The sequence below is a fragment of the Acipenser ruthenus genome, chromosome 17 (assembly GCF_902713425.1).
Source record: "Acipenser ruthenus chromosome 17, fAciRut3.2 maternal haplotype, whole genome shotgun sequence".
Classification (NCBI taxonomy): Eukaryota; Metazoa; Chordata; class Actinopteri; order Acipenseriformes; family Acipenseridae; genus Acipenser; species Acipenser ruthenus.
The window spans coordinates 25,678,820-25,698,918 of record NC_081205.1 but is presented as its reverse complement, the minus strand read 5'-3'; the positions used below and the strand labels follow the sequence as shown (position 1 = coordinate 25,698,918).

General features: G+C 34.7%; 1 protein-coding gene across 5 annotated transcripts; it reads left to right on the top strand.

Annotated features, from left to right (window-relative positions):
* Positions 1-4,615: 4,615 nt before the first annotated feature.
* fxr1 (FMR1 autosomal homolog 1) lies at positions 4,616-19,982 on the top strand. Of its 5 annotated transcripts, none has more exons than XM_058990236.1 (17): positions 4,616-4,910; positions 8,907-8,959; positions 9,536-9,629; positions 10,043-10,114; positions 10,218-10,366; positions 11,366-11,459; positions 11,968-12,084; positions 12,271-12,441; positions 13,063-13,141; positions 13,239-13,348; positions 13,847-13,933; positions 14,170-14,380; positions 14,621-14,830; positions 15,413-15,613; positions 15,933-16,013; positions 18,553-18,626; positions 18,983-19,982. In XM_058990236.1, exons 1-17 carry the CDS (start codon positions 4,860-4,862, stop codon positions 19,157-19,159), a joined length of 2,031 nt encoding a protein of 676 aa, XP_058846219.1. In that variant the 5' UTR covers positions 4,616-4,859; the 3' UTR covers positions 19,160-19,982. The 5 variants fall into 5 exon arrangements, with proteins under 5 accessions (XP_058846219.1, XP_033894916.3, XP_058846221.1 ...); XM_034039025.3 differs by having other exon boundaries at positions 18,547-18,626; XM_058990237.1 differs by lacking the exon at positions 4,616-4,910 and adding an exon at positions 4,928-5,018 and having other exon boundaries at positions 18,547-18,626.
* Positions 19,983-20,099: the final 117 nt, after the last annotated feature.

Below are 20,099 nucleotides of genomic sequence, written 5' to 3'. Positions count from 1 at the left end.
CCTTGAGCAAGGTACTTTACCTAGATTGCTCCAGTAAAAACCCAACTGTATAAATGGGTAATTGTATGTAAAAATAATGTGTAAAAAATAATGTGATATCTTGTAACAATTGTAAGTCGCCCTGGATAAGGGTGTCTGCTAATAATAATAATAATAATAATAATAATAATAATAATAATAATAATAATAATAATAATAATAATAATTAAGGTCTTACGAACTGCTGTCTTGCCCATTGTGACTAAACAGATTTATAGCAGGGAAATTTATTTTAGTATATTACAAAATGCAGCTATAACTTTAAGCACTCAATCATGCAATATACTGTACACTACCACTGGTACTAAAATTAGACAGAAAATGACAGTAATATTTGTGCAAAATTAGACAAATAATCTTTGTCATTGTGTTCTCATCAAAACAGTCTAATATTATTGATAAGTTGTCTTTTGCATAACAAGTTGATCATTAACGTGAGGGATGCCAGTTTAAGCAAAAGGCTTTGCTACATATTGCAGATGTTCTTTATGTTATGATTTTAAAACAGTTTGTAATAAAATAAAATAAAAACGTCTATACAAAAGTAAATTTAAAATAAAGGTTTATTTAGATTTAGGGTTCAATTTGATCAACCTGCCAAGACAAACCACAGCCGGATTTTATTGGAGCATTTTACAGCACAATAAAACCACTCTGTATTGCATTAACCACCTAAAGGTGGTTATCCTGGGATTATCACTACAAATTGATAGATAATGCAATGCATAATGATTTCCCAATGCTAGAAACCTCTCCAATCCCATCCGGCTAATATTTATCCTGGTTGATCATATAGACCCCAAAGTCTTGTACATCAAACAAAAATCAGTGTACTCAAGAGAGATGTTTGATGTGAGCAAAGATTTTACAGTTAATTTCTTATGTGAGTGTATTTTAAGGGAAGCTGTGATAGTGTTGGAAGTCTGTATTAGTGTAACAAACAATCCGTGTATGTGCTTGCTTTAGAATCTATGGTAGATGCACAAAGAAATTGCATGTGCATTTTGAAAAATGTGAGAGAAGATGCCATTCAAATGGCAGTGGCTTAGCTCAAGAAACAGTTCTGCTGTATATTTGATTACCAGGCCAGTCTTAAATAAGAAGAAAAAAAAATACTGGTGGTATGAATGAAATGTCCCTGTCATATTGCAACGATGGCACTGTGGAAGATTACTGTATTTTATAATCATTCATCATCACTACCACTGGTGCTCAGGCTTAGCATAATGGAATCTGTAAACTGGTTTAAATCTGAAAGTGTGGATGGGCTATCAGCTGTGCCATAAATGCCTATATAGTAATGGGTTTTGAAACCAGTAAAACATTTTCAGTGACATGCAGTTAAAATGTGCTTTCATAATATTTTTTACTCTCCCATATACACTATGTTTCTGTAAAAAAAAAAAAAAAAAAAAAAATATATATATATATATATATATATATATATATATATATAAAGGCATAATGGCGCAGTAGTTTATTGTCTTTTGTTCTTTCTTTTTTACAGATACAAATATCCATGTATTGTAACACAGTGAGTTACAGAAAAATAATTCTTGACCTGACAGTCTCGTAGTTTATGATATATACAGTATATATATATATATATATATATATATATATATATATATATATATATATATATATATATATATATATATATTGTATGTCAATACTGTATATGTGTGTGTATATAAATCTATACATATATGTCAATACTGTATATGTGTGTATATAAATATACACACACATATACAGTATTGACATAGTATGTATAGATTTATAGATTTAAACAGGCTGTATTTAGGTTTGCCACTATTTAGATCTATGAATTGCCATCCTGTCTTTAAACTGGTCAGAACTGAAGGAACAGGTTTTCCTCGTGCCTCATGGTTATCAGGTTCCAGCCTACATTTAAAAGTTCTGTTCAGTCTAAAACAATACAGTCAGTTAACAACAGCACAATTTACTATTGAAGATTCAATATCCTGTAAAGCATAGTGGTCCAGTAACTCACTGATATCTGTTTACAACAATTAAACTATCTGGAACTCCTGTGCACTACTGTATTGGAATACAGACCTGACTGACAGTGCAGTTTGTTTAAAGACATTCGCTAAGTATTTTATGGGACACTGTTTTTTTTTGTTTATTTTTTAATTAACATAAAACCAGCAACTATGTGTCCAGCTAGAAACCAGTAAAATAAACTTTTCTTCATGCAAATATCACTGTGCTTTTACAATAAATTAATTTTCAGTAGAAATACCTAGAGGCAGTTAGCTGTGTTTTATTTGGGCTGATTCATGTTTAATGTACAGGTTTGAATGACTGCATTCAATTCAATAAGGCCTGCTTCTGCTCAGTATTGAATAGAGTAGATTGCAACCAATTAGTGTGTGCTGTATGCTGTATAGACAGGTGTTCAGGTACACCAGTAATGGCATTTGAATAGTGGCCACTAGATGTAGCTATATATCTCATGATTTTTGTATCAAGGATAAGTACAGTTTTACTTTAAGCAAACACAAGAATCACAACAGGAACATCGCCTTTAAAAAAGACAGATCTTTCTTATATGGACTACAGAATAACATGTTTACTGTATGATATACCAAGACAAAATCACAAATGACTCTTAATGTACATTGCTACAAACAAATATCACCATACGGTGATAAAGGTTTAGCCCAGGTATAAACATAGTCTTGAAGTATTTCACTTTTAATAGATCAGGTCGTATTACTTCCAGACTCAATTCTTTTCATTTAGGAGGAGACTAATTCAGAAAGCATCTAACTTGGAAGAAAACTCACCCTACTGCTTGTGCACTTCTGTACACCTAGATTACCTGTAATTCTTCATCTGGACTGCAGATGGTAGCAGCTTCATTATTCATATCTTAACCCTCTACTGCATGACTCTATAGTCAGAGAACAAAAAAGATTTGAATTGTTTTTGTTATTTATTTTTTTTAATTCATCCTCAGTCTTACATGTACAGACATTACTGATGAATTTTGGTAGTTTTACCTCTCTGTTTAAAATTGGTTGGGTATAATGAACTCTCTCTGGTTCCTCACTGACTTGATTGATATAATGTTGTGCCTGTCTGCTCTGTGAAGGCATCAGCTCTACACAGAAATTTAGGACCAAAGCTATTTTATTAAAAACTAATAATAGTACTTTAAATTAAATCAATGTCAATGGCAAAGGTTTGAGGTTTGATGAATTAATCACCAAAAAATATGACAACTGGCTGCATATTGTGTCTTATATATTTGATCACAAACCCTCCACCCATTTTCCACAATTTATTTCCAAAATGATCTGTCCATAGTTCTGAAGTTGTATCCCACTAAATGTCAGGAAACATTGCAAAAAGATCCACTATACATTACTTTTGCCATGTAATTTGTTTTATGGTAGTTGATTTTTCTAGTCATTTAAAACCTATTACATTTGTATGGATATTTATCTTTTTTAAATACTTAAAATAGTTCATTATAAACTGCAATGTTAGATTCTGGTTTCCATGACAACTGGCACTACGCTGTGAATTTACATGCCATAAAATGGTCATGGTTTACCAGTAAAAGGGTTGCATTTGCAATGATTTGGTAGATTTGTCTTTTTCCATTGGATTGTAAGGTTATACTTTTAATATACTAACTGCAGCATTCAAATATTGATTTGTGTTTCCTTACTTGTGTTATATTTTCTACGTTTCAGGCACAGGTCAGCTACCCCATGACACTAACATTAATATCATGCAGTGTGTGGCAAAATATTCCACACTTTATACAGTGAAACCTAATATACTGGACAACAAAGGCACAGAAAATGCTTAGCTATTTGGTCAAGGTGTCTTTACCGTTACATTTCTGGGTCATATTAGTTGGTATATGGTTGAGGTGACCATAAAGGATGCCTGCTACTGTATGTGCAGTGTGTATATGTATTTGAGCTTTCTCCTAGGAGGGTACTGTAATAGTTGAAGCAACTGCAGGTTATGCATTTGGAAAATTGAGGTGATGTGAATTAACTGTGAAATAATATTGTATTCAGGGGCTGGCTTTTCCACTTTCCTGTTGTAAGATGTGTTGAAGTTAAATAATCCAGTTATGACATGCAATATGAATGTATCTTATTTAGGAGTAAAAGGAACATGATGAAGCAGTTGTAATAATCTTTCTTGTAAACCTGCAGTGTTGTTTGCCATTTTTACTTTCTGGTCTCAAGAAAACAGCGATGCTCCGACTCTGCTTTTATACTTTACCATTAAATATCTGGAGAGTCAACAGACTTGAAAGGTCACAATATCACATGATTTCTCCATATTAACAAGTAAGAGAGCAGCTAGTACCCAATCCAATACCAACATTGGAGCAAACACATATTTATAATAACAGTACTTAATATTGTTAGCAGTTATATAACATAAACATATTTCATAATCATTGGAGAATGTGAATAAACAACACTGTTACCTGCTGAGGTAACAATAAAAACGGCCAGGTGTAAACTCTCTCTCTGTATGTGTGTGTGTGTGTGTGTGACCGGTAGTAACTTCCGCCCATCCATATTGGTATAACGAGATACTTGTGCTGCATTCTTAAAAATGGCGTGCATCTGAAATAATATTTACTTTGCATTTCTACTTTCGAGAATGTATTGTATTTCGTTAGTCGAGTGAAAGCTGCTGTGTACAGAATACGTTTCTGTGTAACACAGACGAGTGTTTATAATGTACAGCCAGGTTGAGGTTGGCAACTCAATAACTTTCTAGAATCATTTCCCAGCGTTCACTGCGTGTCCAATATGGAGGAACTGACGGTGGAGGTTCGTGGCTCCAACGGAGCTTATTACAAGGTAAACATAAAAACACGTTTGTGGCTTAAAGTCGTTTGACATTAAGAAAGGTGTAATATACATTCAATGAGACGTGTCTTTTTTGCTGGTTGTGGGAGCCAAGTATTGGTAAGAAAACAAGTGACGTAGACGCTGGTCACAAAAATGTCAGATCTCCTTGTGTTGTGTATAGATAACAATATGATATATGTGGTCATATTAATATGTATTTTAAGTTTTTTTTTTTTTTTTAAATTTATTTTACAATTGTTTTGTTATTCCAAGGAAAAGACATACATGCAGATATGCGTGTTGTGCCTTGTTTACATTAGAGTTTATGTGGTAGTAATTTGCAGGCCTATAAATTACCGGTATTTGATAGGATTTTTATTTATGTGATGCCCCGTCTGTTGCTGCTATATATATATATATATATATATATATATATATATAAATTAGTGTGTTTACATGGTCATCACTTTTTTGGATATTTGTTGTTTAAATTCAAATTGTTTATTTCTTTTGAAGATGGTTATTAACTTTACTGTGTTGAAGTTGAACTAAGTATACAAATATAATATTCTTAAAACCATTGAAACCTTGAATCACTAAGGAACCATCGACTATAAAGTCTTTTTCAGCACATAAACAGTTGCAGTTCCAGTTACTTATCAAATGTTATAGCTAACTTCAAATATGCAACTGTTCAAGAGCTGAAAACTATCAGTAGTTAATTACTAGTTAAGTAATTGAGAGCTCGGTTGGAATGAAAACCAGCAGCCACAGGGGGTCCCTAGGACTGAGTTTGAGAAGCCCTGGTTTAGCGTATATAGTGCCATAATCGAATATTTTAGCATTACATTATTTTTTCATTGATTAAAACTCTTTCTTATGATGTATATTATGCATGAGAAATAGTTGTTTGTCAGGACTAGTACAGTAAATGGTTTAATATTCTGATTTTTTATATTTTGAATCTGATGTATTCTGATATGACAAACACATTTCCTTAAAAGCAAACAAAACAAAAACAAAGCAAAACTAAAGCTTAAAACATTAAGGAACTTTGAAGGTGTTAGTTTAACCCTGAAGGGACAATTCACATTAAGTAGTGTCATTGTGCTTGTATAAGCTCATTATTCTGAATCTTGTAATAAGTGTTTTTTATATATATATATATATATATATATATATATATATATATATATATATATGTGTGTGTGTTTGCATGTATGTATGTATGTTAGGTCATTTTGCCTGGTACTGTCCTTGGATACACGATCAGTTGTAGGAAAGTCCATCTGTTACTGTTATTAAAGTAGTTATTGTATCATCGGAAAGTTATTCTAGAATGTCACTTCATCCCAAGAGGAGTACAGAACATGATGGCTGTTCCCTGTCAATCTCTGACTGTTGTCGGGTTCAGAGGATATTATGGACTTTGCAGTTATTTTTAAACAGCTGGTGGGCACACAACCAGCAGGCTAATATCAGAGAGCCACAGTCTCCCTTTTTGCTCTGTCTTCAGGGCTCTAAATTGGCAACAAAAAAGGAAAGGCCAAAATGGTCACCAAATATGAAACAAGACCAAAGTGTAGGATGTTGTGTAATTTTGCTTAGGATTTGTATATAAAGCTAATTTGCCACTGAAAAAAACAACACAGTTTAACTTAATAACTATTTATTTTTTCAGAAAACTATGGATTTTTAAATTTATTTTTTGGTCAATCCGCAGCCTAGATTCGAGCCTGGGAGGACTGCACTCAAGGCAGACATTGGCTTTTATCGCTAATCCATGGGACTATTTTTGTTAAATTTAAAAAACATATTCTACTCGGTTTAACATAAACTAAATGCAAAAATCTTGTTTCTGCGTTTAGCATACAAAATGCTTTGTCGTTGTGTTGCATTTCTGCATGAACTGAAAAAACTAAAACTTATCTTTTATCATAAGATGGAAAATAATGATGAGAAACATTGTAATACAATGTAGAATAGTATTTTCCACCACTTTGGTTTAGTTGTGGTAAAAGTAAGGAAATTAAAGTAAGGGATAACAGCAATTGAAACACTGAAGTTAGTTACATTTTTTTAAACCACTTGTAAGTATCGTAAACATTTCTAAACTGCTTTTTGCAGATTGTGCAAGGCTTTATACTTTTTTGTTCTGGACTCTGTTCTGAGGTGGCATTATTACACATGGTAGAAATCTAAGTGCTTGAAAGGGTAGTGTTGGTTGTTTATTGTTGTTTTTCCAGCTGATGCGACTTAACTGCACAAATCATTGAATCATGTTATTGTTTGGATCCAAACACTTCCTAATACAGGCACCTCCGGTTGCTGTAGCTGAAAGGGCACTGCCGTGAATAGACACACATTTTGAGGGGCATTCCGGCAATTGAGAAGGGTACCCACGGCAATTGCCACATGGCTGTCGTTAATTTCGAGCCCTGTGGCTTACCAGAGGCTTTTGATATTGGATGTGTGGACAGGTGAGATTTAATGAAAGTACTGATAGTTCTGTTTTGTTTCTACAGCTGGTAAACATAATTATAGTTCTCTGATGTAGGCCTACTTTACAAGTTGATTGAGTAGTGATCCACATTTTTTCAAAGTTTTTCAAATCATTTTCTATTAGGAAGGTGTCTGGGTACACTAAGCTTTCAGTTTCTGTTTCCTCAACAGGAAGCAATTTAGTCCCAGCTCTGTGCATCTAATGGTCACCACAAGATAGCGGATGTCTCTTGCTTACACACTGACTTTAAACATAGTTTAACATACTAGTCTGTCCTAAGGCTGCATCACATTGTATCCGACTTGAATAATGTGAATTAATATAAATATGGCATTGGGAATGTCTGTCCCAGAACTTTCCCTTTATTAAGCAGCACTGTGAGAGGAGCTAATCTATTTTTGTAAGGCCACTGCTGCTTCTTTAACTGCTCATATCTCATTTACCCTTTCACGTTTCAACCTATTAAAATGGAAACCCTTCAGGCAAACGGTACCCTTCACTTTAGTCTGTGGCCTAATATAGCTACCATGTGAGTATCTGGGTTCAGGATGATCAATACTAAACGCTTGTGGGATTCATATTTAGTACTCCCCGGCCTTCTGTAATTCATGGATGCTTTTTTCACAAATACTGTAGTTTACAATAGCATATGAAATGCAGTTAAGTAATTGTAACCTTAGCATGGATAAAGGCATGACTTGGGTTGTTACACTAAATTTTCATCTCTGTAAACCTGGATTTAAATTAGGCTAAACGTAACAAGTTGAATGTCTTGGTGTATTGTTGCCTGGGCAAGCAGTTGGCAGTTAGAGTAACACTGGGCACTCGCTATGCAGCCTCAGAAAGTGAAGCTGAACAGAAGGAAGAGAGACTGAACTGTGGCCTGAGAAATGTGGGAAAACGTATGTGCATAAAATAAACAAATATAGTAGTTTCTTGGGGGAAGGTGTGTGGCCAGTTAATGGACTTTAATAGATTGTCCACCTGACAATAAGACAACATATAAAGTAGCAAGCTTGAAATTGTTGTTGCGTCACAGTGGAAGGGTAATGTGTTTAGACCAAACACCTGTTGTACCTATTCTGTCAAAATTTGTTTTTTTCTCTGACTGACCACAGTGAGATCTGGAGGTGCAACGTCGAAACATGCTTAGTAGTAACTTGTGTTTTTTATAATGTAATTACAATAACAATGCCATTTTAATGTATCCCTAGTTTATGTAATGTACTTATTTAATGACAGTATTTTTCAGCTGACCTTTTAAAAGGTATCCATGGTTACTGTAAGGGTTTGCATAGTGGGAAGGAGTGGTAGCCTATGATGCAAACTAAGGGTTCAGCGCCAAAGATGTTACAAAATGCATCATAGTGCAGAACTCAACTGATATGTTGTTTTGAAATGATTCATCATTTAAAATCAATAACAGTATTATTATATATATTTTGAGGTTAGAAAGTTAAAATTATTTGTGGAGCACTTTTTATCAACACATTTTTTTCCAGGCATTTGTCAAAGATGTTCATGAAGATTCACTCACCATTGCCTTTGAAAACAAGTAAGTGTTCAGTTTCTTATTTTTAGCAAATTGTTTCTCTGAGAGTGCTTCCCTTATTAAATACAAAATACAGTAAACGTTAATGCCATTTGCAATGCATCTGTTTAGTCTTTTCTTACGTCCACTCTTAGGAGAAAGTAAAACAGACTTTATTAGATGTTAAAATGTATACTGGGCAGCAAAGTTGTTTTTAATGGTCTTTGTGTCATTTAGATCGTTATAGTAAAATGAGAAATGGCCAAGTAGCTTTTGTTTTTCTAAATAACTCCACTGCCACTTTTTTAAAAGCTTAAATCTTATAAACCTTTTGAAATGCAGAAAGTAGTCTTTATTTTGTGCGAGACCTGCGATCTGATGTGGCTGCCATATTTGCTTTACATTCCCGTTTTATAAAGACCAATGGGCTTGTCATTCAGTAGTGTTACTCAGCTGCTTCTATGATTGTGTTATTCTCTTGAGTTTCATTGTCTAATAAAACAATTGCCATTTTGAGGTTACATTTGTTAAAACCCTCATACACTTTGAAATATTGCATTGAAATTCAGTTCACATGATTCTCTCTCTATTTTTGTAAAGCTGGCAACCAGAGCGTAAGGTTCCTTTCAGTGATGTGCGCATGCCGCCTCCTGCAGATGTTAAAAAGGAAATCGGTGAAGGTGAGGACGTTGAGGTAAGTTTGTGATTTATTGTGTTTATTTTATATTTGTATTTTATTTATATTTATTTTAATTAATAGCTTACAAACGTGTGTTCATGAAATAAAGCTATTGTGCTACAGTCTGGTAAATGATTCTGTGTGTAACTCCCCAGTAATGTTGTTGAAGCTGACACCCTGGGATCCTTCAAGAAACTGCTTGATGAGATTCTGTGATCAATAAGCTACTAACAACCAAATGAGCAAGATGAGCCGAATGGCCTCCTCTCGTTTGTAAACTTTGTTCTTATGTTCTAAACAGGGAATCTTTATCCGTGATGTCACTCTACACACAATCGGAACACAATTAAGGAGGGAAAAAAAAACGTTTGTCCAGCTTGCTTAGTAGTATTGAAAAACAGGATTTTTTGTTTTCTATATGTCCCCAGATTTATTCAAGAGCGAATGAGCAGGAGCCTTGTGGTTGGTGGCTTGCAAAAGTGAGAATGATGAAGGGTGATGTAAGTCCTCAAATTACAGCCTTTTAAAATACATTTACTATGGGAACATTCCCCTCGCATACACCTTATGTTTACCAACATCTTATGCTTATATTGTCCACAGTTTTATGTAATTGAATATGCTGCATGTGATGCCACATATAATGAGATAGTCACCTTTGAGCGTCTTCGTCCAGTGAACCTTAACAAGGATGTGGCAAAAAATACCTTCTTCAAGTGTACAATTCCAGTACCAGATGATTTAAAAGCTGCGTAAGTAGCAGATTTCTTTTCATTATTACTATTTAATTGTTACAAATAACATTATCGGATGGTTTCACAGCATTACTTTCCTTAGCTTTCTGCTATGTTCGTATTCCAACAATATATTTTTCAACATGGATTGCTTTGATATGTAATAACATATCCTTGGTCATGAATCAGTTTTTATTCGCTTTTACATTGGTTCTATAAAATGTCTTCTAAATTCACAACATCGGCAGCTCCCATAGAACCTGTTCAATCAGAAACATTTAATGGGTTCCCGACTCCTCACAAAGTTCAGCATTTTGATTGGTTCATCTGCCCTACCTACTTGCTGTGACACAGGTTCAGAGGGGTGGGGACAGGCTTATGCATAAGCCTATTATTCTTGCAGTAAATACATTTTGGTGGGTTGGGGTGGAATAAGAACCAGTAATAAAATCTTAAGCAAGAGCTCTACATCCTAAGCAACACAACAGTGCTTAGACGAACAGCAGATTACACGTCTAGGTTATAAAGTGTTCTGTGTGACAATGTCTTATGCACATTTTGAGTACAAATATAAATATTCCTATGGTTGGAGGTAAGCCCCCTGTACATCTTACATCTTCACTCTAACCTGTGCTAGAGCGAGCAGGTAGGACAGGTGACCCAAACTGCTAAACTTTGTGAGAGGAGATGGGAATTAAATGTTTCCTATTGAACAGGTTTGATTTGAAGTCACTTTCAGAAGACAGTTTGACAGGAAGACCCGAAGCATAACCGTTGTGAAACAGATTTATGACCAATGATATGTTAATAAAAATATAAAAACCATTGTGATTATGTTGACAAAGATATTGCAGGAATATGTATAACAATGTGGGAAAGTAATGTGTTGTGTTTTAAACCCAAAAGCCAGTTCAGTAACACTAGTGTTAGAATCTGTAATATTAAAATGTGATGGCACAATTTACTTACTGAATATTACTAACATATATTAAACTGTTCGTCCTTGCTGTATTATAGGTGTGAAAATGAACTTGCACATAAAGATTTCAAAAAAGCAATAGGGGCCTGTCGCATCTTCTACCATGCAGACACAAGCCAATTAATAATACTGGTAAGCCTTATTTATCTATTGTAAGTCAAAGTTACATTTTTACATACAATGGGTGCTGGTCATGGTGGTGATGTGTGTGTGTTTTTATTTATTTATTTATTTATTTATTTATTTATTTTTATTATGATACTGATAGCTCAATTTTTTTTTTTTTTTTTTTTTTTTAAACCTGTGGCTGTTGATATGTTACTACATATGTTACCAAATAGCAAAAACTATAACTACTGTATTTGCAATTATTAAATTCAAAGACCACATAAAATATAAAAAATCACCATGGTTATCATCAGGTTAAAGCTTAAATACACTTTCAAGTGATGGTTTACAATTGTAGTAGTTAATAATAATAATAATAATAATAATAATAATAATAATAATAATAATAATAATGAATAAAAATAAAACCAGTATCAGAATTATCATCTGACAGACGGAATATCGGTAAATGGAATCGATCCAAAAAAATTATAGTAAAGTCAAGTTGCAATTTTATTATTCTTCCTTTTAGTCAATGAATGAAGCCACAGTCAAGAGAGTTACAATACTAAGTGACATGCATTTGCGCAGTATTCGTACAAAGTTAATGCTGATGTCAAGAAATGAAGAAGCAACAAAGCACCTAGAGGTAAGAAATTAATATTTTTGCCATGCTTTGTTTAAAAATAAGCGTTTTCGACTAATATGTGAAATATACTTGTGTAATGTGGCAGGCCTAAGCCTAGGCAAAATAGGTTCAGATGTATTGTTATAACTATTAATTAATAAGATCCACATGTTGAAAAAATGAAACTGTTTCTGAAATACTTTCTAGAGCACAAAGCAGTTGGCTTCTGCATTCCATGAGGTATTTACTGTGAGAGAGGATCTGATGGGTTTGGCAATTGGAACTCATGGTAGTAATATTCAGCAAGCAAGGAAAGTACCTGGAGTTACAGCAATTGAACTGGAAGAAGATACCGGCACATTCAGAATTTATGGAGAGGTAAGTGTAATGTTTGATTATGGTTTTTTAAATGCCTAGGCTTTCTTCACTCTTCATATTAGATTCTTTATTAGTGAGTCAAATATACCTATTGTAACGGCCCGGCACTCACTCGGGTTCGTTGCCCCTTTAAAAATACGACCCAACACAAGAAATGGAGTTTTTAAGCGCGGTTGCGCTAATTTTTAATACACACACAAAAATAAACAAAACATAAACAAACACCTAACTCCGATTTGGAGCACTTACTACACGTTTTATGCAGGTCCCTGACTAGCTCGCAGGACGGCTAAGCCGTTTACCTGTCATAAAAACCCTACAACTACACACAGCACTTACTCAGGACTGCTCGGAAACAGAGCACGTCTTCTGTCTCCTTCTACTCAGCAGCCCCGTGCAGCCAAGCTGCACGTCTCAAATACCCCGCGCCTGGCATTAATTTACAATACCGCTCAGGTGCGGGTGATAATTAACCAATAAACAATAAAACAATTAAACAAAATGTGCATTCGCACATGTTTTCTTCAGGGAGGACACTAACCCCCTCCCTGATGTGTTACACTATGTTTTTAGATGGTTCACATTGCAACACTGATAAACCAAATTTGTTTTAATTTTCAGAGTGCTGAAGCAGGACAGAAAGCAAGGAGTTACCTTGAGTTTATTGAAGACTCTGTTCAGATTCCCAGAAATTTGGTTGGCAAGTCATTCTCTAACGTATTATATACTGAAAAGGTGTTTTGTGTAAAAATTGTCAAATTCTACTGTTTTTGTTTTACACTTCTAATACACTTTAGGTAAGGTCATTGGTAAAAATGGAAAAGTCATTCAAGAGATTGTGGACAAATCTGGAGTTGTGCGAGTAAGGATTGAAGGTGATAAGGACAATAAACTTCCTCGAGAAGAGGTAGGAGCATTCTATCTGATAGTATCCTGTATTCTTAATGCTAAATCATACGCGAGAAATCTCAATGAACAGAGGAAAGCATAATTCTGTAGAACATTCTAGGGGAAAATACTTTTGTACTAACAATGTTTTGGCTGCTTTCAAAACTAGACTCATTTCAACCTTTATGTACAGCAGGTGCTTGATTTGAAATTGTTAAAAAGCTTTACATCATACACTCCATTTACTATAACACATTGTATTAGTACAGTACTGGCTAACTACAGTAGGGTAGTCGATTTCAGTTTACAGATTTAGCGTTTGCCAACTTGTATAATGTTGCTATTTAACGTTTAACCATGTCGCCACAGGAAGGCTTCTTATGATTGTAATTAAAAAGATTTCAAATATGTTATTTTGTATTCATCCTTAAAAGTGTTTTTAAATTCAGTGGAACAGCCTTTAGACAAACTTGTTTTGGAAAGTACAACTCTTTTTAATTATATTTTTTTGATGCAGGGAATGGTTCCTTTTACATTTGTTGGCACAAAGGAGAACATCGGAAATGTTCAAGTTCTTCTGGAATACCACATTGCTTACCTAAATGTAAGTTTATACTGCTTGTACAGTTTTGAGCTGTGGTTGTTGACTCCCACACTTTAATTAAACCATGCATCATCCCACATAGATTCTGGAATGCCAAGTACAGTAAAATACTACAGCAAATACTAATCCACAGTTTACTGATTCTAGAATCATGCAATGAGTGTGATTTTTGCATTTAAGGTTTTTCTGCGTACATATTCAGTGTGATTTCTGATATTAATTTTTTTTATTTACAGGAAGTGGAACAGCTGAGACTGGAAAGGCTTCAGATTGATGACCAGCTGAGGGAAATAGGAGTGGGGTTCAGGCCTTCCTCCAACCGCAATGCTGATAAAGATAAAGGCTACACAACAGATGAGAGCACGTCTGTTCCCTCCCTGCATGGCAGCAGGTCTTACAGTGGCAGAGGTCGTGGTCGCAGAGGCCCTATTTACACCTCTGGTTATGGTAACTCTACATAAGACTCACGTGAAGAAGTAACAATATACAAGCATCACTATACTAGCATGATGTTTTATAATATACATATGTTCAGATTTTGGACTTTCACTGAACTGAGTTTGTTATGCTATGAAAACAAACTTGTTTTTACCTCTTTAACAAAAAGAAATTGGAACACATTTGTCCTGTATCGTTTTCATGCATTTTCAGGCTATAGATTTGATTGAATTAAAAGTTTCTATCCAGGTACGAACTCTGAACAGTCAACTGCATCTGAAACTGATTCGGAGAGAAAGGACGAGCTGAGTGACTGGTCATTGGTAGGGGAAGATCACGACCGGGAACCTAGGCACCAACGGGACAGCAGGAGGCGGCCTGCCTCTGGGAGAGGGCGTGGGGGTCCTGGAGGCAGGGCCCGTGGAGGGGGCAGAGGGGCTAGCAGCTCCATCAGCTCTGGTACAAACCCTTCTTTCCATAAGAACCTAAAGCGATACTTTATTCCACATTTTCTTAGTACCTTTTTATTGTCTGTTTTAAAATCCTGTTTGTGTTCTCTATCACTCTTTTTGTTGCAGTCCATTAAATACCAGGCTTACTAGCCAATTTGCTTTTCAACCATTCAAAACGCTGAATTTCTGAAGCTTTATTAGAGCAACTATAGGGGTTTGTAACTAATTTAGTTTCCCTTCTGAAACCGGATTTTTGTATAGACATTTTCCATTTAGTAACTCCGGTACAAACTTAGTTGTGCACCTCTTGGTTCAGAATAACCCCTTTAATTTTGTTAGCTTCTTAATGCATAGTATTTGCATGCGTTTTACAATAGAGGGTAAAGAAAAAAAGTCACTTGAAATACAGTAGTTGATGTTTTGTTTTCAAGCATGTCCTGTATTACTTGAGTGTCTGCAATTTTCAATGGAGTTATATTTCCTAAATCTGGATACAGGTCTGCAGTGTTGAGAGAGTTAAGCTACCTGTATTTGTAAAAAAAATAAACAAATGAACTTGGAAACCAAATCATTCCATTATTCCCCTCAGTGCTTCAGGATCCGGACAGCAATCCCTACAGTTTACTAGATAACACTGAAACAGACCAGACTGCTGACACTGACGCCAGTGATTCTCACCACAACATCAGCCGACGCAGGCGGTCACGTAGGCGTAGGACTGATGAAGATGCTACCCTCATTGATGGATTGACTGAGTCTGATAATGCTTCAGTTAACGAAAATGGTGTAGGTAAGTGAACTTAACAAAGACGTCTAAATTTAAGGATCATTTACATCACCAATTTTGCTAATTATCTGATCAAAAAAACTAAAACAAATTATAACCCATTGAACCAGCAGGTGATATGTCCTCAGGTTTTGGTAAACTATACAAAAATCAAAAAAATCGTAGACCACCAAGGTAGGGGTTTATGGACTATACTAACTGAATCTGTGTTCATTATTTTATTTTCTCATCTCTGTATTTTATTTTAAAGATTGTAAGGAAGAATTTGCAGCAGTCTAAACTGTTTTATAAAAATTGGGTCTTCACACATTTCTTTTTGTAGATGATTTGGAGGGTAAATCCCAGCGACGTAATCGTAGCCGTAGGCGCCGTTTTTGCAGTCAGGCAGAAGACAGGCAGCCAGGTAATGGGAGTATAAAGTATATTCCCAAACCAGCATGCCAGAGTGTACTAAAGGTTGCTTTTTTAAATAATTGTACATATGGATTTTGAACGCTCTAATACTTTAGTATGTGACATATGTGCCTGCTTAATGTAAACTAACATTTCTAATTGAACTAAATAGTCAGCACTTGTTTATCTGACTGCTCCTGTCACAGTTTCTCCTGATGGATACATGAGAAGAGATGGTAAAAGTCTGTTAGATTATGATACTGATCCAGAAAAAAAAAATACAAAAAAAAAAAGAACCAAACACCAATATACCAGAAATAATCACTAAAACACTTTTTGTATAAAAATGTGATTTCAAAACAAAATTGCAGGCATATAGTTAAAATAACAGGCATATAGTTTATACTGCAATGTAAGTTAAAGTACTGGAAAACAACATTCACTGTACAGTTCTGTACACTGCTTGCAACACTGAAACCTACAGCAATGAAAAAAACTTAAAAACATGAAGACTGCGATACAATATAAAGAGTGATACGAGCAGTACTGTTCGCTAGTACTTGCTGTTACTTTATAAAATCCAACATTGGCAACTTTTTAACTGCTCAGTTAAATAAAAAAATGCTTTTGAATGGCCGGTAAAACCTAGATAATAAAGCAACAAATAAAAATATCAGTAGGCTATTTATGCACATTCCTGCCACTTCCTGTTCTGTTTTTAATCCAGGCGCATGTCTTGAGACGGATAAATGAATGTTAATAATAAGCAATATAGTGCAACTGTAACAAAAAATAGGTGAAAAATGTGTGTGACAGTTATATGTAGTATTTTATAATAGATCAATCTGTTACAGCGCTGACTGACTGATTAATGAGAGGCGGTTAAGCGGGTGCTGACAACTATATGATGTCAGTAAAATGTGTAAATGCACAAATATACTTAATAAAGCTGCTTGGGATTATTTTTAAATGTATTTATTTATTTTTTTTGGAAATAAGTGGTTTTGTTATGAGTTTAATTTACAGTTTTCTTTTTAGTTTCCTTTCATTCTAAAAAGCCTAAAGTATGGTATCTTCTATAGCTGTTGCATGATGTCATTTAGTCATTTAGCAAATGCTTTTATCCAGCTACTTGCACAGACTAGGGGGCGATCTGTACAGCACAATTGCTGCTGCAGTGGCACTTGCAATAGGACCTCGGTTTTAAGTCTCATCCTAAGCACGTAAAAGCTGTAAAGCTCCATTGGTATCTTTTTAGTTTTGTGGTTCATGGAGTGCAATGAAATAGTAAAGGGAAGTAGCCAAGAGTGTTTTTTAAACTACAAGCATGACATATGTTTGCATCTAGTTACGAGATGAAGCAATGGGGAAATTAGTTCTATATTTCACGTTTTCTGCCATTGCCTTATTGTAATTAACTAGTATTGACTTTCTTCCTAAAAAAACAACTTCTGTATTGTAAATATCAGTATGATTTATTAGCCTGTATAACTTATAACAAATAAACGACTGTATACATAACTAAGTGGTAATTAAGGGTACAGTATAGTGGCGGCTGGTGGCCAAAATTTGTGGGTGTTTAACAATTAAGTAGATAATTTTGTATCACCCTAATAAAAGACTGATCAGCTACAAACAGTAAAAAAAACCACAATATATAATATTATATAAATATTAAAATACAAATATACTATATGTTATATTTAATAACCGATTACCCCAAACAGGCAGTAGTGGTCGGTAAATTAACGGAAAAAAAAACTTCCGAACACAGCAAGATATTACTGCGCTTAAGTTAAAGCACTACTGAAGTTGAACAGATAAGATAAGTAACATTAATTCAAAGTTAGATAAAGGTAATTAGACTTAGAATTTTATTTTAATATTTAAACAGCTGAAACATTTTCTGTCTTTCTGCAAAGTAACACACCATGCAAGACTGAGAAGGGACAAAGTCGTGCTGCTCATATTTATAGCCTTTGATGTCTTGGCACATGTGCAATGATCACCGTATTCGCTAACTGGCTGCGCTCTATCCATACATTTTTAAGCCAATCACAGCAAGTCCTGGCTGATGGCTGGCTGCTACTCCACATGTGCATGGCAGGTTTGGGCGCTTGCATTTCTGAGCGAGCACAGCCTGGCTTCAGCCCATTAAGCAGTTGAGATGAACGGCATTGTTTATCTGCCAGAGTCACGTGAGAGGGGAGGAAATGAAATGCACATCAACCAGAAGAAGGGAAGCACAATTAATTAATAAGAGACTGGGGTTCGGCGAGCAAGCGAACACTGTTAACCAGCCGCCCCTGGTACAGCATATTCAGAAATGTGACCTAATTATTATTTTTTTTAATTAAAAAACAAAGGAATCCCATGCAGATTCCCAGATTACTAAACCACATGAGCTGTTGGCTTTAATTTATCTCTAGTAACTTAACTCTTTCAGCACTAAGTAGCAGTCTGCCAGTTATTTTTCTTAGATCTACTTAAGTCTGCAATGTTGAAAGAGTTAAACGGCTGCTTTAAACTTTTTTGTGTTCTAGTTACAGTAGCAGATTACATATCCCGTACCGAATCACAGAGCAGACAGAGAACCCCAGCAAGGGATAATTTGACAAAAATGGTAAGATTTGCTTTTTTTAACAAATGTTTTATTACATTATTTATCGCATTATTCATGTGTACTAGTCTCCTATAAAATATACATTTTGTTCATTGTATTACTGATATACATGCAGTACAAGTGCCAGTTGACAGTGCAAACTAAAACTATTCAAAACTTTTGGTGAAAGTGAAAAATTATTTATCCCCATTTCTGTTTAATGTTTTATCATTGTAAATTAAAATGAATCAAAAGTGTCAGCTTTTTGAAGTGACTACAGTAAATGGAAATTGCCATCCACATACATGGCAGATACAGTTTGTTTGTAAAATAAGGTAGCCATGCGGTTTAACATTATTTTTTTTCCTTCCCTTCAGGGTCAAGTTGATTTAATTGAAGAACAAAGCACTGCAGCTGTGGCTGTGAATGGTCCCAGCAAAGCTTCTGGTGACGAACCGAGAAAGCCACAACACACTCCCACGGAAGGAACCCAGAAAGTGAATTATCAAGGAGATGGAAATCCACCACAAGCTGTCCTTAATGGCATCTCTTAAACACTTTCTCCCAATTTACAGTAGCTTTTACATTTTACAGTAGTGCTTGTACAAGCTTGCCAAAGATAGAAATATGGACTGTCTGAAATAATTTTTTTTTTTTAATCGCACTTTTCAGTTCCTCCTCCATTATAGAACACAAAACGGGGATGAAGTTTTTTTTTAAAAGTTGCACCAAGTATGTTCTCAGTACATTATCAGATGTTGTGCCTTCAGAGAGTAGATTCAACATAAAATAAGTTTGCTGGCTGTAAAACATAACTTTTGTTGGATAAGTTGTTGATGGGAAGATCCTGGACATCCTAATATTTTTTATGAAAAGCATTAGCTGCTTTTGTTAAGTTGTAATATGCAACCACTTCTTAGTAAATGCAGTCAAAAAAAAATTGCACTGAATTGTATTTTTTCTCCATTTAAAATGTTAAGTCTTGAAACTGTCAATTTTTTTTTAAATGTTTATATTTTAAATGCTGTATGTGCAGAAAACTGGAAGATTTGTCTGTAGGAACACTGGAGCAATATTGACAACTGTTTTGCACAGGCTTTGTTTTGGTTAATTTATTTTAAAACTGTACAGTATTTAAAAAATAAAGCATAGCTTCTGTTCATATACTAAGCTGGCTAAATGTATTTCAAAAAGCAGACAATCTGAGCTACTGAAAGATCAATTTCCAGAAGGTAGGTTTCTTTTATGGAAAACAATGTTGTTTCTAGTCCTAATGAGTTTTTTTTTTTTTTTTTAAATTGGTTATTTTGATGTGCAATATGTTTTGTATGCAGGTAGTTCTGAAATAAACTTTGATCTTCCGTCTTTTGATTTGAACAGTATTTGCCTGTTACTTTTCTAGCACAAAATTGACTTGCATTCATATTCCTTTTTTGTCTTCATTAGAAAGACTAGGACTTAAATGTATTGGGCAGAGAAGTACATTGACCATCA

Excerpts from the sequence above, each read along its gene's own strand:
- fxr1 (XM_034039025.3), top strand. The coding sequence starts at position 4,860 with ATGGAGGAACTGACGGTGGAGGTTCGTGGCTCCAACGGAGCTTATTAC. Across the intron at positions 14,381-14,620 it reads TATTTACACCTCTGGTTATG|GTACGAACTCTGAACAGTCA; the intron begins GTAACTCTACAT and ends GTTTCTATCCAG. Across the intron at positions 14,831-15,412 it reads TAGCAGCTCCATCAGCTCTG|TGCTTCAGGATCCGGACAGC; the intron begins GTACAAACCCTT and ends TATTCCCCTCAG.